Below are 25,900 nucleotides of genomic sequence, written 5' to 3'. Positions count from 1 at the left end.
AAAGATAGCACTGATGCATTATTTTAGCACAATTTCAAATAATTCCATAGATTCTTGAATAGTTTGTCTCTGAGATAATACTGTTTTAAACTTCACATCTCTGCTACTACTGCAAAATCATTTACAACTTCCGAGTTCCTCCATTTTAAAGCTACGTAATTTTTAAAAACTAGAGAGACTGAAAATTATATTAATTATAAAATTAATTGCTGTGGAGTCCACTGCAAAAGCAGTCTGAAAGCACCATGTTCACCTCTTTCAATTAGCCTTTAGTTAGACAGTAGGGGATCATGACCGCCTCCTCCCCTCCCCCAGATATTTATCCCTTCAAATAAAAAAAAAATTAGAGATTACTGTCATAACCCCAAACTTATTTATCTGGAATGTGTACAGCATTCGTTTAAGAACTTACATCATGCATAGAGTCCAACAGCTTAGTCAGTTGATAAAACCGCTGCCAGTTCTGGCTTGAGTTCCCTTCTCTTTTCACTATGGCCTTTCCCAGCTCTTTAATGTATGTCATACGGATTTCTTCAAACAACGATTGACTCTTCAGGCCTTCCTTAGGAACTGTAACATTGATACGAACCTTTAAGACGTTATACATCTATGAACTGTGTCATTATTTAAGTTCTCTTACATTAGTTACACAAAAACGACCAAAAGAAAAAGGACTTGGACTTAATGAAATGACAGCTGAGAGACAAGGAAAGAGAGAGAAAACAGACGGATGACTCATTGAACAAATAGCATAGGACTGCTGGCAAAATAAAAATAAAAAAACCCAAAAGTAACCCAACAAGAAATAGAGGGAAGGGAATTGGACCATGGAAGCAACAACACTAAGTCCTGGAAGTGCCTTGATGAAGAACCACCAGGCCTGGAGCTCCCGTGTTCTCAATGTCTGGGGAAACGTGACATTGGAAGAATTCCATAAAAAGTCTGCGTGCCAAGGGAAGAGTGAGGGTAGGATCACAGGATGGCTTGGCTCCGAGGGGACCTTGAAAGATCACCTAGTTCCAACCCTCCTGAGGTGGATCAAATAACATGTCCAGGCAAGGCAGTAACAGAGAGACTGGACAACAAACTGACTGCCCGAGCCAGGGAGGACTTGGATCTTGGGCAGAGCTTCTTGGAATAGGGATGGGACATCGAGAGAGCGCCGGCCGGACAAGGAGCTGTGGGTTAGAAACCCAAGGCGTGGGGACCGAGGCCCGTATTCAGACTCAAATCCATGTTAAGTCCCTGTGCCTACATTCTCCTACTAGGATGGTCCTTCTAAAGGCCAAGGACTAGTAAACAAATCAGGACAAATCAAGCATATGGACTCCAGTGGTCCTTAAGATGCTTGATTTGAAGCCTTTGATTACCTTGGTGAACTGAATGGAAAGAGCTGAAGATAGAGAATAGAGAGAGCTGAGACAAAGCCGACTGAAAGCAAGACAAGAGGAAAGAAGCTACTAAAGCACACTCCCTTCCTTAAAAAAAATCCAACCCTCACTACACTGTCAGCATCTGAGAAATGTTGGAGCGAAGCATCTTGTCTGCCTTGTCTACACAGGAGATGACAACATGTCAACTATTGCTTCAATAATTTAAATGAAAAAGGTCTGTGAGCTATGTCTGTGTGTGAGCTATGTGCCTAGATCCGTGTGGGATTCCTGTTTTACTCCTCCTCCTCTTCCTCTTTTCTTGGAAAACTTACACAGAAACACAATAAACATAAATTAAAATTGTGAAGTCATGGATTAAAAAGCTATACAAATTTCAGCTATTCAATTTTCAGAAGTTCCACAATGTACCACTTACACAATGTATGTACTCGAAATGAAATGTGAAAATATATTGTCTTTCACTGTAAATATAACAAAGAGGCCTTCTGCTGGTTAATGCCAGTGCTTGCCATACTTCAATCCTGAATGGGCTTAATTCTGCGAGTGTTGCCTCTTCACTATTTCTGCCATGGAAATTCCTTTAAGGAAACTTCCAATTCCTGTAAAGAAAGTTGGCCTCCACCACATCCAAAACACTTCAGGAATTTTCGAGAGAGATTTCAGAAACTGCTTTACATCTGCAGTTTCGGGGAAGTTTCAAGTTCCTACAAAGCCCTCGGCAGTGTGGAGCCGAAATTTCCCCTGAAAAGAGCCCTTGTCCCGGTTCTGGGCTTGGCAGGCAAGGCTGCGCTGTCCCTGCCAGGCCACCGAGGTGATGGGCCTGGCCGAGCGGGGAGGAGCTGGTCGAGGCAGCGTACTGCACCCAACACCTCTCCCGGCCACACTCATCACCCAGGGCTTCGCAGCACGTACAAGATCCTCCTGCCTTCATTTGGAAAAGCCCAAGGCTACCAAGCTGTTTGTAAGAATTTGTTTATAAGAATTAATGATATTATTCACTGGAAATATTAAAGATAAGGAATGTTTGAGCCCTCGGTGTAATGAACTGTTTAAACTTTTTAAAAATATTTACTTTTCATCATGTAGAAGCACTACGCTGAAAAATCTTTGCTTGTATTGCTGCTCTTACTGATACTTTTAAAGCATACCAGCATACCTGTCGCTACACTAAAACAAAAATAATCTTCTGTCAAGCAGAAGCAGCAAAGGCTCCCAGTCCTGGGGGACCGCGGGTATCGGCGTGACGGCCACGGGACGGGATCTCCCCAGGACAGACAGGCACACGCCTTAACTGCTCAGACTCAGCGGTGCAAGGCGAGGTGCCCAACTCACGCCTACTCACAGCACACACACACACGGGCTCGTTACTACTGAGAGTCCCCGGATTGCAACGGAGCCGGGGTTACAGCCGAGCTTCCTCAGGTGGCTACAGCCCTGCTGCGCACGAGGAGAAAAAAGTCACTAGGTACCCATGACTATGAATACAGGGTAAAAATAACATCGTAAAAGTTATTTGCGTAATGTCTCAGTGTATTCCTGTATATTCTAAAAGGAGTATTTTGACACTGTACTTTGACCTTTCATGCAGAACAGAAAACAGAATTTTACTAAGCTGTGATTTGTTTTAACTACCGTATATCCTATTGAAAGACATAAAAAACATCATGTAGTATATTATATAAATCTATCCTACGACATCTATCGTAAATCCACCATATACTTTTTAGACGCAAATGCAAGAAGCTGTAGCTGTATTTAACAACTTTAAATAACTTCTGGAGGAGTTTGAGAACTTTTTTTGGAGGAAACTGCTTCACTGGATCAGAACTTCCTCACAGGTGGTGGTCAAGGTTTTTTTTTTTGTTTTGTTTTGTTTTTTTTTTTGGTTTGTTTGTTTGGTTTTTTTTAAAAGTATTTCATGGGCATGAAGTCACAGCTTTGCCCATTTCTTTGGGTCCTGAACTACTCAGCCAGTTTGTGATGTATTTTTGAGGAATTTTAAATTGCAATTCTGAGTTAGGCCTCTCTGTTGGAGTTGCAAAGTTTTGAACGCAATCCATAACATCTTAGCATGAATGTCTTGTATCTGCTAAAAGCAGAACCTCCTTCACTAACCCTGTATAGTCAGGTGCCAAGTGGAGCATTTTGACTTTTATTGCAAAAGAGGGCATCCTATAAGAAATCCTATATCAGATACCTAACACAATTTTAAACTACACATGCACACTCATAATACTGGCAAGTTAAACTTACGTTCTTCACATAGGTATTTTAACTATTTCACCTACTTGTAGAGAGGAGAAGCAATGTTTTCATGCAGAGATACTCTTCATATGAGACTTGAAGCCGTGACAGCTCTCGGGCAACCATAAGCATATGTTTGCATTGTTCATACATACAGGGTAGATTCATTCTCTGCCTGAGAAATAAGAGTATAAAAATTAGTTGTATGTCCAGCTATCTAAAAATTTTACATCTAAGTTTTTCCATGCTTCATTCAAGAACAGTGGGGGTTGTAGAGGCAGATGACAAGCTAGTACTTGATCTATCTCACAGCAAAACAGTCTTTGGTTTTCTCCAGTGAACCCATTCAGGACAATTGCCTTGGTCACCACATATAAACATTGGCCTAGAACTGCAGCACGTGGGGAGCATGACGTATGAAATCACAGCGTTATAAAGGAAGCCTGTCTTCACCAAGGACCGATCAGTAAGCTCTGTTATCAACAGCCAACACAACAGTTCAGCACAAACTTGACATAAAAATCAAGTTCAGTCACTGTGTGACAAAGTTCTCGAACTCTGGCAGTCCCGAAGTATTTAAACTGTATAAAGAAACATGATGGTGTGCTATACTAGAGATGAGATTTCTCCAATTCTTTCAATAGTTTTGAGAAGTTCATCTAAATTTAATACGTATTTGCTCACTAGTGATAGGATCAACTTCCCATAACTTCTCCGTTTTCAAAGTGACTTTATACTTCTCGCATCCTTTTACATTCTTAAAGCGACGCCTAGTATTGCAATTAAATTTCACCACCTTTGTACTGTAATAATAAGGTTTCTAACCATAAATGGAAAGACATGTCGACAACAAAAGGAAAATCCTGGAAAGCACTTACCTGGAATCAGAATGACAAACATTATGTATTTATATATTCTTTTCCTTTTATTTTTTCTATTTTAATGAAACCCTGCATCAAGACAGGAACTCCTTTTATTTAGTACCTCAGCTGAAGCAACAATCCCCTTTACATGTGCTTTTATAGCTGGTTACTGTGAATACTGCAGGATTACAGTTTTGGGTGGGAAATGAACAACAAGAACAGATTAATTCTGAAGAGCGTAAGAGAGAGTTACGCTTTTCCATGTAAACTTTTGTAGAGAAAAAGATGGGCAAAATAGTACATTTCAAATGCAATGACTACACAATCTCTCTACAGTGGTGCTAGCAATTTATTTTTCGTTAATGATATGTCACCTTTTCTAAGACATCACCTATGCAACATTATAATCTAAACAAAGACACAGACAAAATTGAATCCCAGTGTAAGTTAAGAGTAAGATTTGGTTACGAAATGGCACCAACTCCTCCAAAGCTGCTGATTTTTCAGTTCTCCCTTTCTTAGCCCTGCAAGAGAATTATATAATGTACCCTCATAAGCATCATAAGAAACCCTATGTGAAAACAAGAGGAAACACGCACCTTCCTCAAGGTGCGAAAACCTAAGAGCAACAGGAATTCAGATGGGTTTTGAAAGACAGAAAGAAATTGAAACTGTATTAAAACCAAATCAAGTACGAGCCTAAATCCCTATCATTTCCAATTGCATGTTGTTGGACAATTCCTTCTGAGCGTAACAGGACTACATGCGGCACTGCTTTATACACAAATGGTATCTACAGCCATACACATGCATGCTCGTACATGAACCTATAAACACTGACGTTATGTTAGATTTCCATAATCAAGGAGTAATAGCAAGAATTCAAAGTGCACACAGGGTAAGCTGCACGAGGTAGGAATAAGAGTGAGATGTTCAGTTGTAGGATGATTCTCAGGGCACTTGACACAAAGCCACTATTTGGCCGTTTGGCAAATTTTCCCCTAACCCCTCTGGGTTGTATCAAAGGGCATCTTACATATTTCAAATTGAGTAATTTAAACACATTCTATGACAGGGCTCAGCAGTTTTCCTCATGTAAAACTATTACCATTTCTGGGCAGAAGGTTAAAATAAACATGATGAAATAGGTCAGCCTGTCATTTATTTCTATCTGCTGTAAACACAATCATCATCGTAAGTCTGAGAATCTATATGAAGACATGCAGATTTTTGGTAATACCAAGGCTATACAAATTGCAGTCCTCAAAAAAGGAGAGTAAAACACAGCCCTCCTTCCCTTCAGAGAAGGCTGAGTGCACAGAAGAGCTCTGCACTATGCCCTGGAGGGCAGCGGATCCAGGCTGTGTCAGAACAAGAGGGAAGCTGATTCACTGGATAGTCCTTAATGCTGGCGAAGGGTCTGGGAAGAGGTCCCAGACATTCCCCTCGCAGATCTCCTGGCCAGAGTGCATCAGATGATCTCAGCTGCCACAGAGCTGTGCACAGAGGGAGGCTGTCCGAGGATCCGGGTCAAGTCACGGACCAAAGACCCAGCAAAGAGCAGGGGCTTCGGGGCTCTCTTCTTACTCCCTGCTCAGTTTCACTGGTACCCCTCCCTATAGAGGGCATTTAGCAACTTTATGAATTAATTTACCCACACATAAACCAGAGATAATACTTAAACTAGGTATAATAATTAGCTAATTAAAATCGATATTATACTTGGTGATGACATCACGCAGAAACTATCTACAGAACCATACTGGCTTTGTGGAGTCTTCAAGTAAAGCTCTGGTGATAACCAGGGCTGGTAATCCAGGGGAAGCCGTAAGGTCTGGCAGTTGCCTGTACCCCACAAAAGCTCAGGAGCCGCTGACATAGGAGACAGAGCCAGTGCCGAGGCCCGGGGAAGCAGCAGGGAGCTCCCCGGTGACACTGGGTGGATCGCAGCAGTTCAGTGCTTTTGCAATTATTGCCATTCATATAAATTGAGACTTAAACAGCTGACTCACAGCATTTTATCACTTTTGAAGTGATCCTGCTGTAGTGATTGCAAATCTAGTCCGATTTGAATCACCTTCTTGTTCTTGTAAGTATCTAGTGTTACTCTGCTTTTGTAACCAGCTACCTCAGAAAAGAACACGCGAGTTGGACATTAGCTGTAAGTTTTAGCTCAATGAAAACCCATGTAATGTACACGGGATGTACATATGCATTCTGTGTGGGATGCATGTTGATGACAAAAGCATGTGATGATTTTCAGCACTGCTGTGAGTCATTCAGTTCAGCTAAGTCTATAAAAGAATAAAAATCAGTAAACAAGATGCTGGTATTCTGAAAAACAGATGATACTGACTCCACAGAATTAGTTACAAAAGAATGTTCAGAAAAAATTCTGAGAACTGGTAAAACATTGCTAATAAAACTGTAATCACTTGTTATTTTCTTTCTATTCAAATAACACCAATACAGATATTCAGCATGGTATATAATATTATAAGGACAAATGAGACCAAGACCTCAAACCTAAGAGGAGCAAAGAGATAAGATGATGAGCATGCAGAGTCAAAATCCTAAGACGCAGGACTTCCAAGGACTTCCTTCTAAAGCTAGGCAGCAATTAAATGGCATTTGCTACTGGATGAACACAATTTTGCAATAGCTACTGTTGCTCACTGTAATTTCGTGTACACTGTGACACAAATAGAGGCCTAAAGCTGATAAGTAATAGTGCCAACTCCAACAAAAGCATGTTTTGTATCACAAATTGTGGAAACAGTTATACAATACTACAAAATCACAGGTTTATACAATTTCCAATTACTAAATGATGGTCTGAAGCCTGAGATTTATTAAGCTGCCAAACTTTTCAAGACCTTGAATCGAGGGTTTTTTGTATGTGTGTGTATATATAGATATAAAACCACAAATATTATATATAAAATTGCCAGCTGATATAGACACACCTCCATAAAAAAGTATTTTTCTTGTTTTGAAACATAAAATGATGAGCTTGCCGAATAGTCACACACTAATCCATTGAAGTATATTATTTCTACCCAGAAATGAAACATAGAAATGTAAATCTAAAATATTTTCCAAACCCTTACAAGAACTTAAAATAGACTTTTGCCCCTCCCTTGATGAAGAGCTGAATAAGACTCCCCTCTCCCACTGACCTGTTTGGAGATTAAAACCTGTCAATGGCCGCTCTGTAGTTTTCCCCTGAGCAGGGAATTAGCAGGGGAAGGAAATACTAATTTTACAGACTGGAGGACAAGGTGTGCGTATGCAATTCAGTGGCAGCTTTTCTACTGACTGAAGCGGAAATGGGATCGGGCAGTAATGGCCATCCAACAGATTATCGACTGTGAGGGAGCACTAAATGTTTCCCATTTTCCTGCCCAGGTTTACCAGCACCAGCTCCTCAGGTCTGGGGCCCTGGATGCCGTTCCCTCCCTGAAGGCTAGGGAGCCTCCCTGATGCTCATGGGTGAGCATCTGCAGCACGCTGCTTGGATCACCCCATCTCCAGCTACTGGTTAGCTCGTGAAAGGGGGAGAGAAAGAGAAAGAGGCTTTCATTTCGAGACCTGGATCAACTGCAATAGCCAGGAGTTCAGAAAAAATGGAAGCAGGAAGAACGATGAAGTGACCTGTATTCTTGCAGAAATGATAGCTGGATCTTCAGAAATTCTCTTTCCCTCTTTCTGGTTTTGTAGACAAACAAATTAAAAGCTGTACAGATGCAGCATAAGCGTATGAAGTGAAAATCATGTTATATATACATATAGTGAGCCTTTCTGCACTCAACAAATGCTGTGGGAAGTAATTTATTTTCATATCACAGCAACTTTATAATCCACCCTACCCAACCCTATCAGACATATTAACTTAGGATATCCAATATGTGATAAACATTATTTAAATATATTGGATGATTTTCTCTCCCCCCCTCCCCCCCCCCAATAAATGATAGGACTACAGACATAAAAATGGAATATTCAATAAATATTCCATTTTTAGGAGAAGACTTGTCAAATGACTAGCTGCCAGCTTAAGACTTAAGAAGAACAGTTTAATTCTCTTTCCCACCACAGACTGCATCGATGATACTTGGAAAATTCAATTATGGAGGAATCTACAATAGTACTAATGAATAGTGGCATTCAGCACAGCCACAGCTAAAGCTACCTGGGTGCTATGCAAAACAAATCCACTGATTTCTGGGAAGCTTTTTGTGCATTCATGGTAAAATATTTATAAATGCTAAGGATCTGTTAGCTGAAAACGTAGCACGACAAACCTCTTAATGGGTTAGACAGGTTCTTTAAGTACAGCCCAGTTGCACACAATGGCCTGGGAAGTCTCGACATGAGCTAGTGATCTTGCTACTCCGTATCTAAGTTAAGTAGTAACTACACAGGAATAATGCTGGACAGGGCTGGTGCAAGGGTAAATGCATGAAAGACTGATGTTGCTCAGATGCTTGAGCAGATACATGAAACTAAAGAAAGTCTTATTATCCCCATAAAGAATTCAATCTTAAAAAAATATTTTGCAGTTATGTCCATTTAAATCACCAAGGCTTGGAGAACCCTTCAAAGATACAGTTTCTCTTCCTGAAGCTGAAGACACTGAATTGTACCAAATATGAGGACAAGTCTTTAAAGCTCAGAAACCAGATAAAATAAATGGTTTCTAGAAACCCATATAAAATCCAAAGAAAATTAAAATAGAAGTAATTGCACTTATGTGTAACCATACAACTAACACAGCGGAAGGCACGGTATGCTCTGTTGTTACATATAATTCCCCCCGCCCCCATTAACATTAGCTATGCAACCTCAGCTCTCAGCAGCAGACAAAGTATTAGTGACCTCTCTGCAACCACTACTCAATAACTTATCCTGCACTCGCATTCCTGAATACTTCACCTGCGTTATGCTGCTGCAAGCTACACGTAACGGCAGCACAAAGGAAGTGCTCTGAGACCAGCTCTAGTTTACTGCTGTAATGAAGATACAAAGGAATATAAAGAAATAACGTAATTATAAGATGCTTGTCTGTTCCATTTCTTGATTTACATTGTATGTAATAACACCTATACTTTTCTTAGAATCCTTCTGAGGGTCAGTTGTTTATAAGTAAAATTAAAGGAATTTTTTGGGTAAAAAGTAGGCTAAACATATTTAAAAAATCATACTGAGATTTGAGGATGTGTAATTCCTTATACACAGTGACATGTTTATGTGATAAACATCTTACAGTATAATGTGATACAATTTTGTTTGATGTGTAAACTCAAATTACGCAACAGAACTGAAAACCCATCCACGTGAATATTTGCCACTATTTTGTAAGGCTGAGATGATACAAGTCTGCATGAGGGGCTCATGTGAGGCTTGGCAGTTTTTGCCAACTCCTCAACTTGTTTATACTTCCATTTAAGAAAAACAAGTACATTATCAATCTAAAGACTGTGGCTTGAAGAGACGGAAGACCTCCTGGAATTATTGTATTGTAACACAGTATGGGTAAAGACACATAATTTTGTTCTAGTCCTCCACTGAAATAATGCTTTGAAACTGCAATTAATAGATATGAAGCCAGAACAAATTCTTAGTTACAAATGAAAAATGTTCATATAAAGGAGAGACCTGCAGAAATGTCATTTGCAGATCTCAAAAATTACAAGTCTGAACAACTTACACCTCTCTATCTGCATGCAGAAATCTGAAACTACCGAACAGGAAGCCAAAATCTGACGCAGACAGCTTCAGTTAACTGTAAAAATGTCCATGATCCTAGATTTCAGATAATCAAAACGAAGGTTCTGATTCTGTTATACACACAACACCTATGCGTAACTGTATTTAGTGGAATTGAGCTTTAAAATTTACAAGGAAAACTCACTTTTTTCCTATTATTCCACAGAATTCACTCTAATGTTATTAAATATTACAATTGTTTTTAGAATTATCAAATAATGGAGTTGTTTTGACTTTCAGAGGATGCTACTTTACCTATTTATTTTATAATGGTTAACAGGTTTTAATCAGTATCTGATTCTTACATCATATAAAGTTAACTTATTACTCTACCTTGGACCTGTTTCTAGCATACCTAAAACATTAAACTAGATCTTTAGGGGTGGGGGGTGTGAGGGGGGGAAGGAGTTGTTTGGGTGAAAGATCACTAAGATGCGTATCAGAAAGTAGCACTGAATAAAGCCCAGAATGGTTTTTGGGGATATTATGTACTGCAGTACTATCTTTTGAATGATGTATCAAGCAGAGAGAGTGGACACATCTGATCATTAAAATCCAAGTGCATTTTTTCTCTTGATGTCCATGATGTCTCTCTTCCTATCCAACGTTTTAGCATCAGCTATGCTTCCCCAATGGCATTGCCCCTCTGGCTTTCCCTGCGGTACTGCGCTTCATCAGCTTCTTGTAACTCATGCAGTGGTTTTATGTATTATTCAGTATTTGTCAGAGATGGCTGTATTTTATTGATGAATGGTACATAAAAAGTTACGACCAGAGAGTTTTATGGGTAACTTGTAGCACACTGGAGAAGAAATTGCAGTTCTCTCAGTCTACATATTTTATTGAAAACAAATGTCATTTGATAAACAATGTATGTACCAAAACTGTAACTAGAATGAATTTGAAAATTAATATTTAGTATAATAGGATTACCCTTGCAGGTATGTGCCGACACATACTTGGCTGCAAAGCTCTGTGGTTTTGACCCATTGATAAAACAGCAGGAGACCTCTGACTTAAAGCAAGTTAGATGTTACTACGCTTATTAGTGACAATGTCAATTATTTCCATTCCACCACATGGAGACTATTTTACTCCAGAGACATATTCTAAGAACCTTATTAAACATAAGCACACAGATGGACCCTCACTAATCATCTGCTCCTCACCTTTTGAAAAGTGAATACTTGAAAAATATTTATTATAAATAAATGATTACAGTTTATAAAAGCCTGGAAAAATATTTACACTGAAAAAAATAAAGTGAAAAAGTGAATAATCATGAAGAAGTAGTCTGAAATGTAAATGACTAATTCCACAGAAAATGTAACTTTTTTTTTTTTTACAACTGAGAAAAGATTTGGGAGATTCGATACTGAAGTGCAATAGGAACAAAAATATTAAGACTATTGTCTCAAAACATGCCAAAGGGTATTGCCTCCATTTTAAAGACAGGAAAACAGACATCAATAATACCTTGTCACTTGCATCACTTTTCAAATTACTGTCAGTGAAACTGTGATGCTAAAAAAGTTTTGTGATTGTACATGTCAACGGCACTGTGTAATTTTATTAGTTTTAGTTCCCACAAATGGACTATGCCATTTCACGAAAAAAGAAATGGCAAATCCATACTGATAGCATCAAATTAATTGGAATCTGCAGATGGGTAAACTAGATTTTGAATGGCTCTGGCCAGCAACCTCAAAGATTTACATCCACACAGTATTTTCAGCAACTAATTCAGAATACAGACAAAATGCCTCGACAGGCTTTATAAATATTGCTAGCAACAGTGGAATTGCAAGACTGAAAGATCACTTGAAAGGTTTGCTACAGACTACGCAGACACTATTCCACCTGCTTGAAGAAACCTGCTTTTTAAAATATGAAGGACACAATCGCTGAAATGGCTTCAAAGTAAAAGGTAGGAGAGTGTGACAATCCATCGGGACTGATTCCCATCCCTACAGGAGAGAGTTTAGACGGAGTATTTGCTCTCCAGACTCGGGGGCAGAAAGGCATAACCTAACCTGATCTGCTACTACACCTCTGAAATAGCATATGGAATGTAATATAACTACGTGTATGTCTGCACAAAATGTTTATACCCACATCATTTCCACAGTGCCAAACTCCCCCTTTCACTCCTCTGCAACACGGAATTACTGCACAACACGAGCTTGAAAAATACAAGAAAAATGACGCATGGTGCAAGAAAAAAGATGTCCAATTATTCTAGCAAATTCAACTTTTCTTGAAAATTGATAATAAAGTTCAACAAAAAAATAAAAGTCAGACAAGTTTTTCCATTTGTAATCTTGTCTTTTTAGCCAGAGTTTAATCAGGCTCAGATATAAATGTTTAACTGATCAAGAACTCTGTGAAACTGGTAGGACCATACTATCACTTTTATACAATGAACATACAGAACATTATGCAATTTGCCAAACTCTTCTCTCCATCCCGATATATTTTCAGCTTCAACTGTGTTGGCTCTGATAAAATGAATGATTATAATGAATGGTGCAGGAACAGTCACAATATGGAACATTTTAGTACAAACACTTCCCACAAAAACTTCTTGATATAAATACACTTAACATCTAAAATACCTTTCTTCCATTTGACTTATTTAAAAACTTTAGGCAATCTGCTAAAAGAAAAACAAGTTGCAAATGACAGACTGATTTGTGATCTCTGCAAGAGTTTGCTTCCCAGTGATTCACCTCTCAAGTGCAAAACCCAAAAATACTGCGTGGAGTCTAGTATCACCTGAGAAACCTGGAAAATGACTCACGTCTTACTTACTCGTTAATGATCAGATCTGGTGCAAAGCACAGGAGATTTCCATTTGATTGTTTATATGATCTCCATCCTAAAGCAAAAGCCATTAGGAACATCCATGAGTACTGCAGAAGGGTCATTTGGTCATCCAGATGTAAATTTCGGAAACCTGGAAAAATAAAAATTGAGGTGTGACTTTTTTTGCTTTGGTTGCAAGAAAAGAAAAAAACATAACTGTGAAAAGGACCATCTTATCATCAGTACAACTTCTGTATTGCCAATGTAGATTAGCACTTTTAAAAGTGTATTTGATAACAATTTCTGTGACTGTGATGACTGTACCTGAAGTAACAACAAAATTTCTTGCCATATTACAATCACCTGATTCACTCAAGTATTTCTGTATTTTAGATTAGATTTTTGGCAGAAGAAAAAAATAAATTAGAACAGTAAGAGGTTTCTTATGAGAAAGTTCTTGTTGAATGAAAAAAAAAATGCACTTTAAAAGTGGTGCAAAATTTCAACGCCATTTTCCAGGTACTAAGGTTACAGTCAAATACTTAGTATACCATTAAGGAATCTTTTGCCTATTCAAAATTTTGCATGCGTAGAAATTAGGTGTTCGCAACCATAGGACTCAAATGATGTCTTCTGGACAACACACCTACATACAAGACTTGAGCAGTTTGAATAGAACGTTTCAGTGCAACTCAGCCTTGAGCTGGTTTGAATGTCTACCTCTCGACCATACAGAACATATATAACACAGAAAAACAGGCAAAAGAGAGCAACAGAAAGAGTAACTCTTGAACGTTGCATTATACATTATATTCACATTTACATATATACATTTTCAAAATAAATTCTCAGCATCGCATCTACGAAAGTGCATGCACACCGAAAGCCCTGGGCTCTGACAACCATGATGTTAGTTACTGTGTGGACAGACAGAGTACCAGATGGTAATTCTCAATAGGTACTACAGGTGTTAAAAGGGCGTGTAATATTAAAAAAAAAAACTAAAAAAAAAATCAGAATATATCTGTGAGCTTATCTGGAACTAATGGTCAGTTAAATGGATTACAAAAGAAAACAATTATATTTAATATACACTATAATTCATTCGGCTATCTTCCACAAATAACAGTATTTTTTCTTTTTGAGACCAGTCCACTAGACAATAAATGGTTTAGCGTCAAATTTTGTTTTTATTCAACAACAATCGTACACTGAACTTAGAAAATATGTATTGCATTAGTTACCATCATTAACTGCTTCTAATCTTATAAGACTATGTAGCATGAGCAGAGCCAATTAAACAATGAGGAAATGTGTAAAATCTGAAAATTGGTCCCTTAAACAGTCTTAAAAATTAAAAGGCAGCTTTTAATTTGCAACACTAGTTCCTATCAGATCCTGCCTACATTTAGCAAGAAAATATTGTGCCACATTGAATCATCATTAAAGGCTGAATTCAAGTTGATTTTATTTCATTTTCTTAATCATCTGACATCTAAAGAGCTCATAACACTGCTGCTTTCTGAAGACCTTTAAATAGATAGCACTGAGTAGGTTAATACATAACAAAACTTGGTATGTCTAACAACTTCAAGAAAAGCTTCTGGCTTTGGAGACAGCAGCAACTACCATTTACTACTTCTAAAATACAAGCCAAGTGTTTCAAAGTTATTTCAAACTTACTGGGTCAAATCCTGAAATCTTTGCTCAAACCCTGCTCAGGAAAAGGCTATTTTGAAATCCCAACTAAAGGGTTTAGCAACCAATGCTGGCTTACTGTTAGTATGTCTGATGGTGTACAACCAGTAGCAGTGTATACAAATTAAATACTCATGATGAAGAAACACCTTAGCAACCAAAAAAAAAGGAGTATTAAAAAATGGTAAGAATAGTTCCTATTAATATAATTATTAAAGAGAAGATTGGCATTTTCATTAAGAGCATACATTCTAACCTGAAGGGTTTGTCTAATTAGGGAAACTGTTCAGAAGAGATTATGAAAACAGAACTGTTTTATAGAAATGGTATCTAAATTTGTATTTACGAATACCAGATGGTCTCCTAAAGACTTGTCCCAGAGGAAAGTGTGCGCATGTGAACTTTTCCTAATGTAGACCTTAGCTAATTCAGCGTAATTCTCCATTGCAGAAAAGCCCTGACAGACATACAGATCTCTGTATTCACATCTCTGCTGGACATATATATTTGAGTTTACTAGCCTTTCTTTCCTACTGTTAGTTTATTTCCCCTGCCCCAAAAGAGACACCATTATGACTCAAATTTCATTATCAGCCTTTTTTTTTTTTTTTGGCAGACCTCTTATGTGATGTTATTCTTGGGCGACATGCATTATGGATGTGTTTTTGCTAGGGTTTTTGAAAACAGGTAGCTAACAGTACTGAGTAGAAGTGAAAGGGAGAAAAACACTAGTCTTTGTTCTGTCAGGAATAAAGATCTTCAGCTTTACTTTCAGCCCTGGCCTCTCCCAAAGACGTACTACGGGATGCTATGTGTTATGTCCAAGGCTGAGGTTTGACATCACTTCTTCTGTAAGGCAACTGCTAACTGTGTCTTCAGGTGGGAGCCAAAATAGCAACAAACCTTCCATGTTCCCCAGGTGACAGTCATTTTAATCGTGTAGCTACAGTGCTTGAGAGAAAATTAACATCTTGATTTCCACAATGGAACTGCATGCTCAAGTGCCTATTCCCAGTCAAGAAAAAACTACAATATGGTGAGGGGTAGTAAAAAAAGAACCATCCATGAATGCAGACCCAGACAAGCCAGTACAGCAGCACCAGTCTATAAAAGTCAAGAGAACCTCATTGCTAAAAATATTCAAGAAATAATTATTTAAGAAGTGCAGCTAGAGCTAATAAAAATAGCTCTCTATATTACTTTTAAAAACAGAACTCTATTTTAATATGAATTTTAACACTCAGTGGTCAAAGCGTTCAAGTAAAATGACTTAACCTGTAATCCTAGTAAATAAATTTTTGCATCTGTGTTTTCTCTGCTTTTCCACTCCAGATGTATTTGAGACACGAATTAGCTCAGATATTACTAAAACGTTATCTGTGAAGGCTTTGAAGGATACCAAATACGAAGACAGATTTTAAGCACAATAAATAGGCTGCACTTTGCAATTAAAGTATTTGCGTATTACCTGGTATTGCCTTTGCCCACTTCACTGCAGCTACTACTTGCCGTCCTCCCAACAAGTTGAGAGTTGACAGTATCCGCCAGCTGGAGTCCGGCAGCGTGCTGTCGTAGCCCGAGTACAGCACCTCTGGCTCAATCACTTCCAGCAGGGAAACCAGGGTCGGGGTCAGCTGCGGCAGGGACGCAGGAACGATGCTCTTGTTTCCAGGCGTTTCAGAAACATCCCGCGTTCCTGTTACGTTAGTCTGCTGAATTCCTTTTATCTTCTTCTTTGTTTTTCGAGCTAGGAAAGTTTTGGTAAGTCACAGGTTAGATAATGGAAAGTGACCACACAGCAAAAAAAAAAAAAGGTATCAGAGGAAATGCTGCTTCCGTTTCCCTGCAGTTTTAGATCAGGCAGTTGAAACTTTTAAAGCCTTTTTTCATAAATCTGTAAATAGTTTCACTTCAAGTCTAATTAAGCTTCCTGTGAAAATAAGTTTATTTTATGTTTTAATGAAAGTCACATTTATGTTAGTGTTTCAAAATGTTAAGTAACATCTGCAGGTAGTACAAATACAAGGCCTGATCCTACAATTTCTGTTACATGCAAGATTTCAGTGAAACCTCACGTGACAGCATGACACCTGTTTGGAAATATCTGCAGGACTGCGCACTTCATAAGTTCCTTAAAATATTAAGTATAGAAACCATACAGGAGAAAGGAAAAAATGTATTTAATGGGTAAGGAGTTACTCAATCTCTCGAGCCAGGGAAAACATTTTTTTGAAAATGCTGGGCAGGAGGAGATTTTTCTCTTGCCAACTGTCTTGCATATAAATCATTGCTGCGTAATTAAACTATAAAACTCATTCGCCAAATAAATAAAACATCACACAGAGATGTTAACTGTAAACTACAAAAAGTTGGAGCAACGATTTTATTAGCATATTGTCAATAATGGAGTCTCCTACTTGGCTTTCAGCTCTCCTGGATGCAGTCTGCTACACTGAAAGCACTATTTAACCGAGACCAAAATGAAACCCAGTTCTTTTCCTGTGTCTCAATTAATTAATTGATTTCTGTTCAGGAACTTCCCAGATAAATCAGTAGCACATAAAAGCATCATGTAATGTGGCTTCACATTCAAAGTTTCTACTGACCTATTCAGAATCTCTAATTATCAGAAATGCACCAACTCTGTAGCTTAACAACACGTAAAAACCCCCTCCTGACCCCGTTTCTCCCACTGGCTAGGACAGAGACTTCAGAAACTAACTGCTAACGCTAAGAAATTCTCTATGGACCTTGTATAAATTGCATTTTCCCAAAGGCTTATACACTGGCCACGTTCGCCAAGGCTGTCATGAGGGAATAGCAACAGATATTTCCTCGGAGCAACGAACTTCTTGTTATTCTCATCTAAACTTTGAAACGGCTGCTCCAAAATCCTTTCAACATTCTGGCATTTTTTGCCCCGTTCTTGTTCTCAAAAGCAAACAAACTGCTTTGACTTAAATTTACGTACACATGCCTTCAGCTTAATGCAGACACCTGGTATGGAGTATTTCCAGCCCAGAAAGTCTGGTAAAATTATAATAAAAAGAAATATATCTGATAAGACAAAGTATTATACAAGAATTTTTATTAGACTATGTTACTAGACCTGACTTACATATATAGTTGTAACTCACAAAAAAAGAAGGTTGAGATAATGTATTTCTTTACAATTTATTTTCAAATACAAAAATACCACAAATTTAAAACCAGCTCCTTAGGGCAAATTACAGAAGATAATCCATACAGATAAACTCAGCATGGAAATAAAAGCATCCAAGACTTTCTGTTAAAAACAAACACCCCCCCCAAGCCCAACCCCCCTGCAGTCTGGCATCCAGCGAGATCGTACAGGCTTCCTACTTTACCGCGCACATTTCCTGCCCCGCGGGCAGATGGCCTGTGCACCTGAGCCACGCAGCAGCTCACCGTCCCGGGAGGCGATGAAGCGTTCCCACCACCACGCTGAAGACCCAACGCTGCCAGATAGACACACAGACCACGCACCTCACTTCTAAAATGGGATTTATAACGACAAAACCCACTGCAGTTACACGGCAGGGTAATGAATATTAGAAAGAGGAAGGGATCCTTCAAAAAACTGAAATAAATTCAAAATGAAGATGACAGAATAAACCCCATAAATTGCCAACACTTTAACTATAAAATGCAGTATGAAAGGCCAAAAAAATTATGAGATGACTTTTCACAGGCATAAAACCTAACAATAAATCTTTTCTTCAAACACATCAGAAAGAGAAAGGGTGCCAAGAATGCCTAGGGTCAAATTAATGATGAAAGCAGAAATGAGAATTCAAAGAAATAAAGGCTATAGTACAAAATATCATTATTCTACTGTATAAATCTCTGGTATCTGCAGCTTGATAGTTGTATGTTTTTCCAGTCCCCTACACTCAAAACAACATGCAATAGAAGAAAGTTCCAGAAAAGGGTGATAAGTAGGGCCAAAGGTATGAATGATGATAAGCCAGACTGTAATACAAAATTATCAAGTAACATGTTTCTCATGTACAAGGAGCCACTTTTGTCTCAGCACAAGAGCAGGTAAGAATTAAAATACTGCATGGTAGATTTTATTTATTTATTTAAAAATAAGCTAGCCTTCTACGCATTACGTAATGGTGAAATTCGCTGTAGGTATTAGAAACCTAGAGATACTCAAACTGTGACTGGACAGATTCATGGAAGAAGTCTACCAGCAAGTAAGGCTAAGTGAAAGGGGCCTTCAGACTGACACGCTAGGATATTTTGATCTCTTGTATTCATTAACTGGTTTGCTTGTAACCATTATTTATGCACTGAGGATACATCTGATGACTTTTCAGAAAGAAATTACCGTCTAAAAAGTATGCAAATTTAATTAGTTTTTAAACAACAGTCATTCCTGCACTGTGACCCTAAAATAGCCAAGATAAAAGGAACTCTCTTTTAGTCTATTCTGCATTTTATGCTGCCTTCCATTTTTCTTTTCTATGAGTTCTTTTGTATGACCAATTCACCATCTGTTCAGATCTATCCGATAAATCGTCGTTTTCATGGTTGGTTTTCACTGTTTCACACTATCTTGCGTTCTTCCATTTTTGCGTTGCTGAGTTTCAAGCTCTCTTTTCCCTCTCAGTCTTAAAACCTTCCCCCCCTCCTTTTCCAACAACTTATATAACAATATCCATCCTCCAAAAAGTCACTATTCTCTAGGATTCTCTGTGCCAAAATTCAGGCAAACAGACTATAGTTGGAAGGGCTCCAAATTACATGCGGAAAAGTGGCAAGTATCAGACGTCATTCAATTTTTATTTTCTTTGGTGCAGAAAGGCAACTCAAATAACGTCCTAGAGCCTGAGATAGCTATATTGGTGTCTACTTTAAAAAGAGTTCACATAAATTGATGCAGGAATAGAAAGGCTTACTATTAGAGTAATATACGTAATAAGGTGCTTTATTCACATAGATAAATATATGAACATGATATATGTATTTTGAAAAAATAAAAACAAGTCTTAAACCGAAATGCATTCCTCAAAATGAAAATTGTGGTTTTTTGCATTATTCTGATCTTTCTTTAGGTTTTACTGTTACCTCTGCTTGCTACCGGCCACACCAGCCCCAGCAGGGCATTGCATCTTTCCACCTTGGACACTAAGAATAGGCAAGTGGGCTACCCTGCTATTATCTCTGCAGTGCCAGGTTCAGCCCACCGGGAGTGCCTGACGAGCTAAATCCAGCTCCTGGGAGACACTCGATGACAACCTCATGTACTTTAAGCATTTATTTTAGAACACGCTATTGTAGATTTTGGCTGTTAAGAGATGTAACTCGCATCCTGCACACAGATCACAGTAACACCTCAGCAAACCGACCAGCAACCTCCCTCCCCTCCTCCCTGTAAATCTCTACCATGAAGTATGGGAGGTACTGGTAAGCACGTCATAGGAGGGGAAGCATTTCAGACCGTTGGGTTTTTTCCCCTTGCTCTGAAGGAAGGGGCATGTAAAGTCACCTGCAGGGCAGAAAAACTGGTGATTTGTCCTCCTGAGAGAGGCTGGAAGGAGAAGAGGAAGAAAGGACGTGCTAACATAGACTCCAATATGAGTATCATCTATCTCTTTAACATAATTCACCACTTATATTTTACCAAAGGATATTTTCACTGACTGAAATGAAACTCTGTTCATATTTGTATCTGACAAATACATTTTTGACATTTTTATTTTATCTGACAATTTTGATTATACAAGTATCACCATGATAACTATGCTAGTAAGTACTGTACTAATCTCCACAGCTCAAGGAAAAAATATCAAGCATAAAACATAGCTGACACAAATAAAAATGTTTTATGCCATTTTACAACTGCTGCTAAATCTCTAGTTGACATGGTCTTCAGTTTCTCATAAGCCATCCAGGACTTAGCGGAGAATAAATATGTACTGGTACATTTAAATTTATTTATTTAACCTATCTTTTCTAGGGAGATTCTGACAGACATTTACGAAGAATCCACAGCATGAACAAAAATAATTTCCTTTTCTGCAGTTTGAAGATATAAGCTCCACTCCAACTCCAACAGATCTATGTCTCTGGGCTTTTCCTCTCATCTGTGGTTTTAGTGTCAGGTCACTCTCCTGAGTGAGGACGGGCAGGCGTCACACTTCCCTACAAGAGTTCTCTTAGAGTTCTGCTGGCTCAGATTCAGTGAAAAAGCAACAAGATATATGTGCTGACAGGAATAAAAAATAACTCTGTTTGTGTGAATGACTCACTTCTGCTGAACACAGCGAGAGATAGAGCAATCGAGTACGGATAGGAAAGTATAGCAGAAATCTTAGCGTAAAAAAAAAAAAATCTTGCTTTTCATTAAAATGCTCATACACACCATAAAATGCAGTACATACTTTTAACATATTGAAGTGCTGCTCAAATAATTGCTTTTGCTTCATAAGCAGCATGACCTTTATTGTCTAGGACTCAAAAATAAAAAAGGGATTTGAGCATTTTAAGTTACCTTCGAGGTTCATGCCAGCTTGAAGACATTTCCGGTAGCGGCATGCTGGACAGTTTTTCCTCCGAATTTTGTCAATAATGCAATCATTTCTCCCAGCGCACAGATAGTTGTGCTGCCCTGTATTCACAAAGACAGATAAAATAACCATAAGCTCTACTATTAGAGTAGTAGATGAAGTCATTCGTTCTTCCAGTAACGTTAGGACCTGGGTACTATATAATACCTTTACTTACTGTACTTCATTTCTTGCAAAAATAAGATCAGTATCCATATGATTTCATACAGCTATACACATTGAACAGATTTATCATATTTAGACACTAAAGCCAATACATTTAGGAAGAAATCCTATTTTCTATTCGTTAACATCAGGCAAATTCTATTTTTAAAACTGTTTTTCTCTTACATTCCTCAAAGCTATCTTCTATAGCATGTTTCCAATTTCTCTAAATAGTTTCACAAGAGATGTAAATAACATTCATAGACACATTTTGAAAATATACATGTCAACGTTTCTACAGATACATAGACATAGCTTTCATCATTTTGAAAGTCATGAAACGTCCTCTTGTTTAACTTAGAGTCTGAACTGAACAAACTATGTTCTCTGACATTTTTATGGATTCACAGATTCAGAGCAAAACTGACCCTAGAAATACGGCAACTTGAGCTACATAAATTAAAATAATTGTATTCCTTAGATGTTAAGAGCAGAACAACAGAAGAGTAGTATCTATTCTTAATTATTTGACTATGAGTATGAGTAATTGTCTCAAGATAACTTTAGATAAAAGTATTACTAAAAGATATATCCTTCTCTCAGATAGGGATCAAACCCCAGATGTTTCTTCAGTTGGGAAAAAGCTGCTACTTAGGCTTGTACACTGTATTTCAAAGTCCTGATAGTATAATAGTGAGAGAAACAAACATATTTTCCAAATACTGAGTTATTAACAACGGAGCCTAAGAGTCTTCTCACATAAAAAGAGCACAGTTAAGGAATTTGTTTCAAGTCAGCTCTGAAAATTATGGGTAAGCAGAGTCCATTACTATGGCTTTAGTCAAACTTTTCCAAACCTCTCCCCTTGTGTCATCTTTGTGTTTAAGATAACTTAGAAAATAAATCCATGATTCAGGATTCTGTTTACCATTAGCATACTAATATGTATAGAACAAATATACATGCACACACACGAAATATAAACCGATGAATAGTTTTCAGCGCTGTAGCAGAACAGAGACTATAATCTCATGTCTCACAAAGATGTTCAACTGAGACCATGGTTTCACACAGTCAATAGGGATGCTTCAGGTATAGATTTTCCTGAGCTGTTCCTTTTTTTTTCCTAACAAAGAGCTTCACATCTGTGAAAGTAGTTTGATTTCTTGTATTTACTACTTACCTATTCTTGCCTTTTTTAGGTGAAAGCTATGCTATTTCTTCGTATTACATTATATTAAAGCCTTCTTGTCATATGAATATTTTGTGGAAAAATGAAGGGAAGTTGATTCCACCTTCTGCTTCACATCGCCTGACTGCTGCCCAGAGGACATGCCAGTTGCACAAAGGAATGCATTTCAAAAAACTGACAAATATACTTCACTGACAAACAAAACACTGGCAAAAATTGGTAGAGAGCAAATGGAGATATTTCCAAGGGAATTTACAGCAGATAGGAGCATTTTACAGAGAGGCGAGACACTCTTCAACGTTGCAGCGCCCGTAGCACAAGTCAGTGCCTGGGGCTCTGAAGCACTATGAGACTGAATGAGTCTTTGCTCATTTGAGCACACTGGCGTATAAAAAGGTTAGAAATTGCAGACAAAGGATTTTGGGAGATGGAATTAAAAATGCTGAAGAACAAGGACAATCTGGAGCACAGCAGGAGGCAGAAGTGCTAGGGGAACCTGGAGCGAAGGGGAGGTGTGAGGATCTGAAGCAAGGCGAGGAAGCGGAGGTGGGGAGGAGTGGTAAAGACCTGGGTTGGCAGCAGGGTGCGGGTAACATGCTGGGCGGTGAACAGGGTTGGTTCTGGAACCAGAGAAAATGAATCACGAGGGCTCTGGGCTCTGAAGCACCATGAAAATAAGAACTAGAACAAGATGGCTTTGGCCATCCTGGGTTCCTGAAGAAAGGCCCGTTTGCATGAAGAACTGTGTATAAATATACAGCTGCTGTTCCACCTTCATCCTTCCTCTTCTCCGCTAGTTCTACTCTTTGCTGAAAGAAATATACTTTATATTGATTTTCTAGATACTGACACTTTCTGTTTCTGTGACTATTTCCGTCACAGTATACACGCCTGTAGACAAACTACAAAAAAGGCTAAAGGCTGGATAACCAATGTGCAGAGTCAGCTTGATCAGTATTCTAACAGGTGCCTGGCAGCTATTAATATACAGGATATCACAGAAACAAATTCTTTTTCCATATGTTCCTAATAAGAAAAATGCCTATAAGAGACAAGGTTGGGATGATCTGTGGAACAATAAAAATGAAAGCGGAGGTAAGCCTTGAGAAATTTATTGCAATTTTTCAGCTACAAGCGTGCTTACATTTTTATCATTAATGCAGTTTATATAAGATGCGGCAAGTCGCATCACTGGTCAAAAGGAATTACTGGGTTGGTTTCTTCACGTATCAATACTTTCGTGATTTGTTTACGCTTGAGGACGGGCAAAACTATCGCTATGACATATATGCAGTTGCCATATAATACTTCTTCTGAGGGATATCCAGTGACCTTATTTTAATCAAAGATATAGATGATTATTGCTTCAAATAAAGAGCCTGGCTCTAAATGGGAGCGCAACTCCAGAGAGGACCAGTTGGGAGTTACGAAAAGCCCAAGCAGCTCCGTGCTTTGCACTTGAGCTCATATTGTCTCGTTATACTTCTGAAAAAGCTTCAGCTTCCCGCAGGATTGACATCCTTTCCCCTTGTGACTAGCAGAAACTGTGATACCAACTTGACTTTTCCAATCCTGCTGAGAGGCTCTGCATTTCCATGGAGCTCCCTATTGCATCCAGTGAGCTGGGAACTGGGAGAAAGTGCTTCTTCTGAAAGACTGAGTGGTGGCTCGTCTTTATCAAAACAGTCTTCCCTCTTCTCCAGTGAAACCCAACTTGCAAAACGTTAGCAAAAAATAACAGTCTGATTCACTTCAAAATACCCAGGAATGGCTGCATGAAGAAGGCATGAGACACGAAACCCTGTAAGGCTGTAACTAAGAATGACATAATTTCAGAATAGAGGCATTGCTATCCTTTCAGAGACACTGAGAATATACTCTAAGTTTCTGCATCCTTCTGATACTGAAGCGAAGAGTCAGACATTGAGGTACAACCTAGTGCATTACATAATGGCTGCTTATGCAGCCCCAAAATCACAGATTACTTATTCTGCTATACACACTACAGATTCACATTTAGTTTTCCATCATCTCTATTTTCTAGAATGATTTTCTTTCTGTGGTTAGAGAGAAATCTCGATGATCCAAAACCACACACCTGTTCCTGTTACCTAGCTACCCCTGCAAATATCACACGTGGACATGTATGTAATATAATCAATATCGCTTTCAGGAAAAATTGTAAAGCTATCATAATCTTGCAATACAAGAGATTTATCAAGTTTACATACAGTTTTATACACAAACCAGCTAGCATTAAACGTAAAAATCACAGACTTTACAAATCTAACGCACACAAATATCTGTATATGAATAGGACAAATAAACAAAAGCAACAGTGAAAGAAAACAAAAGAAACAAAAAGTCAAGACAACAATACATCCTTTTACACTGTGAGTGAATGGGAGCATTTTATAAATGTAAATGGAATCTATGCTTCAGATAATCACACCATTATCAATGTTATTTACTATGAAAAGATCAGTGATATAATGGATGGGATTTTCCAGTAGGATTCTAGCAAAAGCATGGATTCTAGTAAGATTAAATAGACTGGTTTTGAATGGATAATGTGTATGTGGATTTTGCATTTTTAAACAGCAAATTCATCAAAACATGCCTTACCTTCCACAGCTCTTTTGAAGAACACTTTGCAGCTGCCACAAGTAAGAACACCATAATGACACCCAGAGGCCTCATCAGAGCAAACAAGACAAAGCTTGGGAGGTGGTCCCGTAGTTGCTGAGGTTGTCGATGGTGAAGAGCTTACATCTGATCTCATTCCAGGGCTAAAAAAAAAAGCACAAAAATACTTTTAAGATCTAGGGGATACTGGCAAACATAATATTCATAACCGCAAGAAATAGATTGCCTTTATCCTCAAATATTACAGTTCTGCACACGAAGTTCACTAGACTCCGAAACAGTTAACCAATGAATTTTGTGTAACATAAGTAAAGCTGTATGGATTTTTCACGGCCTATTCGACTAGGTCAAGATTACTTCCCTGACAGATCTCTGAAGCCAAGTTTCTTGCACAATTATCCTAGCCTTTAAAATTGACTCTGAAAACACGCTCTTATTCCATATTGTTTTCATTACTGTCACAGTCCCTGCAGTGTGCACTGAGTCCTACAGAAGCTTCCTTCCCAGTATCATCACAGAGTTTTCTATTGGGACACTATTATGCAA

General features: G+C 38.3%; 1 protein-coding gene across 3 annotated transcripts in view; it reads right to left on the bottom strand.

The window, feature by feature from the left end:
• Positions 1 to 25,900, bottom strand: part of NR3C1 (nuclear receptor subfamily 3 group C member 1) — a 73,554-nt gene that overhangs the window by 4,867 nt on the left and 42,787 nt on the right. For all 3 annotated transcript variants that reach the window (XM_075164472.1, XM_075164474.1, XM_075164473.1), the window contains exons 3-8: positions 25,334 to 25,497; positions 21,297 to 21,413; positions 16,242 to 16,520; positions 13,082 to 13,226; positions 3,683 to 3,813; positions 413 to 570 (exon numbers count right to left, since the gene is read on the bottom strand). In XM_075164472.1, coding sequence (XP_075020573.1) covers positions 413 to 570; positions 3,683 to 3,813; positions 13,082 to 13,226; positions 16,242 to 16,520; positions 21,297 to 21,413; positions 25,334 to 25,497 — 994 coding nt within the window. The remainder of the gene's footprint in view (positions 1 to 412; positions 571 to 3,682; positions 3,814 to 13,081; positions 13,227 to 16,241; positions 16,521 to 21,296; positions 21,414 to 25,333; positions 25,498 to 25,900) is intronic.

This window comes from Calonectris borealis, chromosome 15 (assembly GCF_964195595.1).
Source record: "Calonectris borealis chromosome 15, bCalBor7.hap1.2, whole genome shotgun sequence".
Lineage (NCBI taxonomy): Eukaryota > Metazoa > Chordata > Aves > Procellariiformes > Procellariidae > Calonectris > Calonectris borealis.
This window is presented reverse-complemented; position numbering and strand designations above follow the sequence as displayed.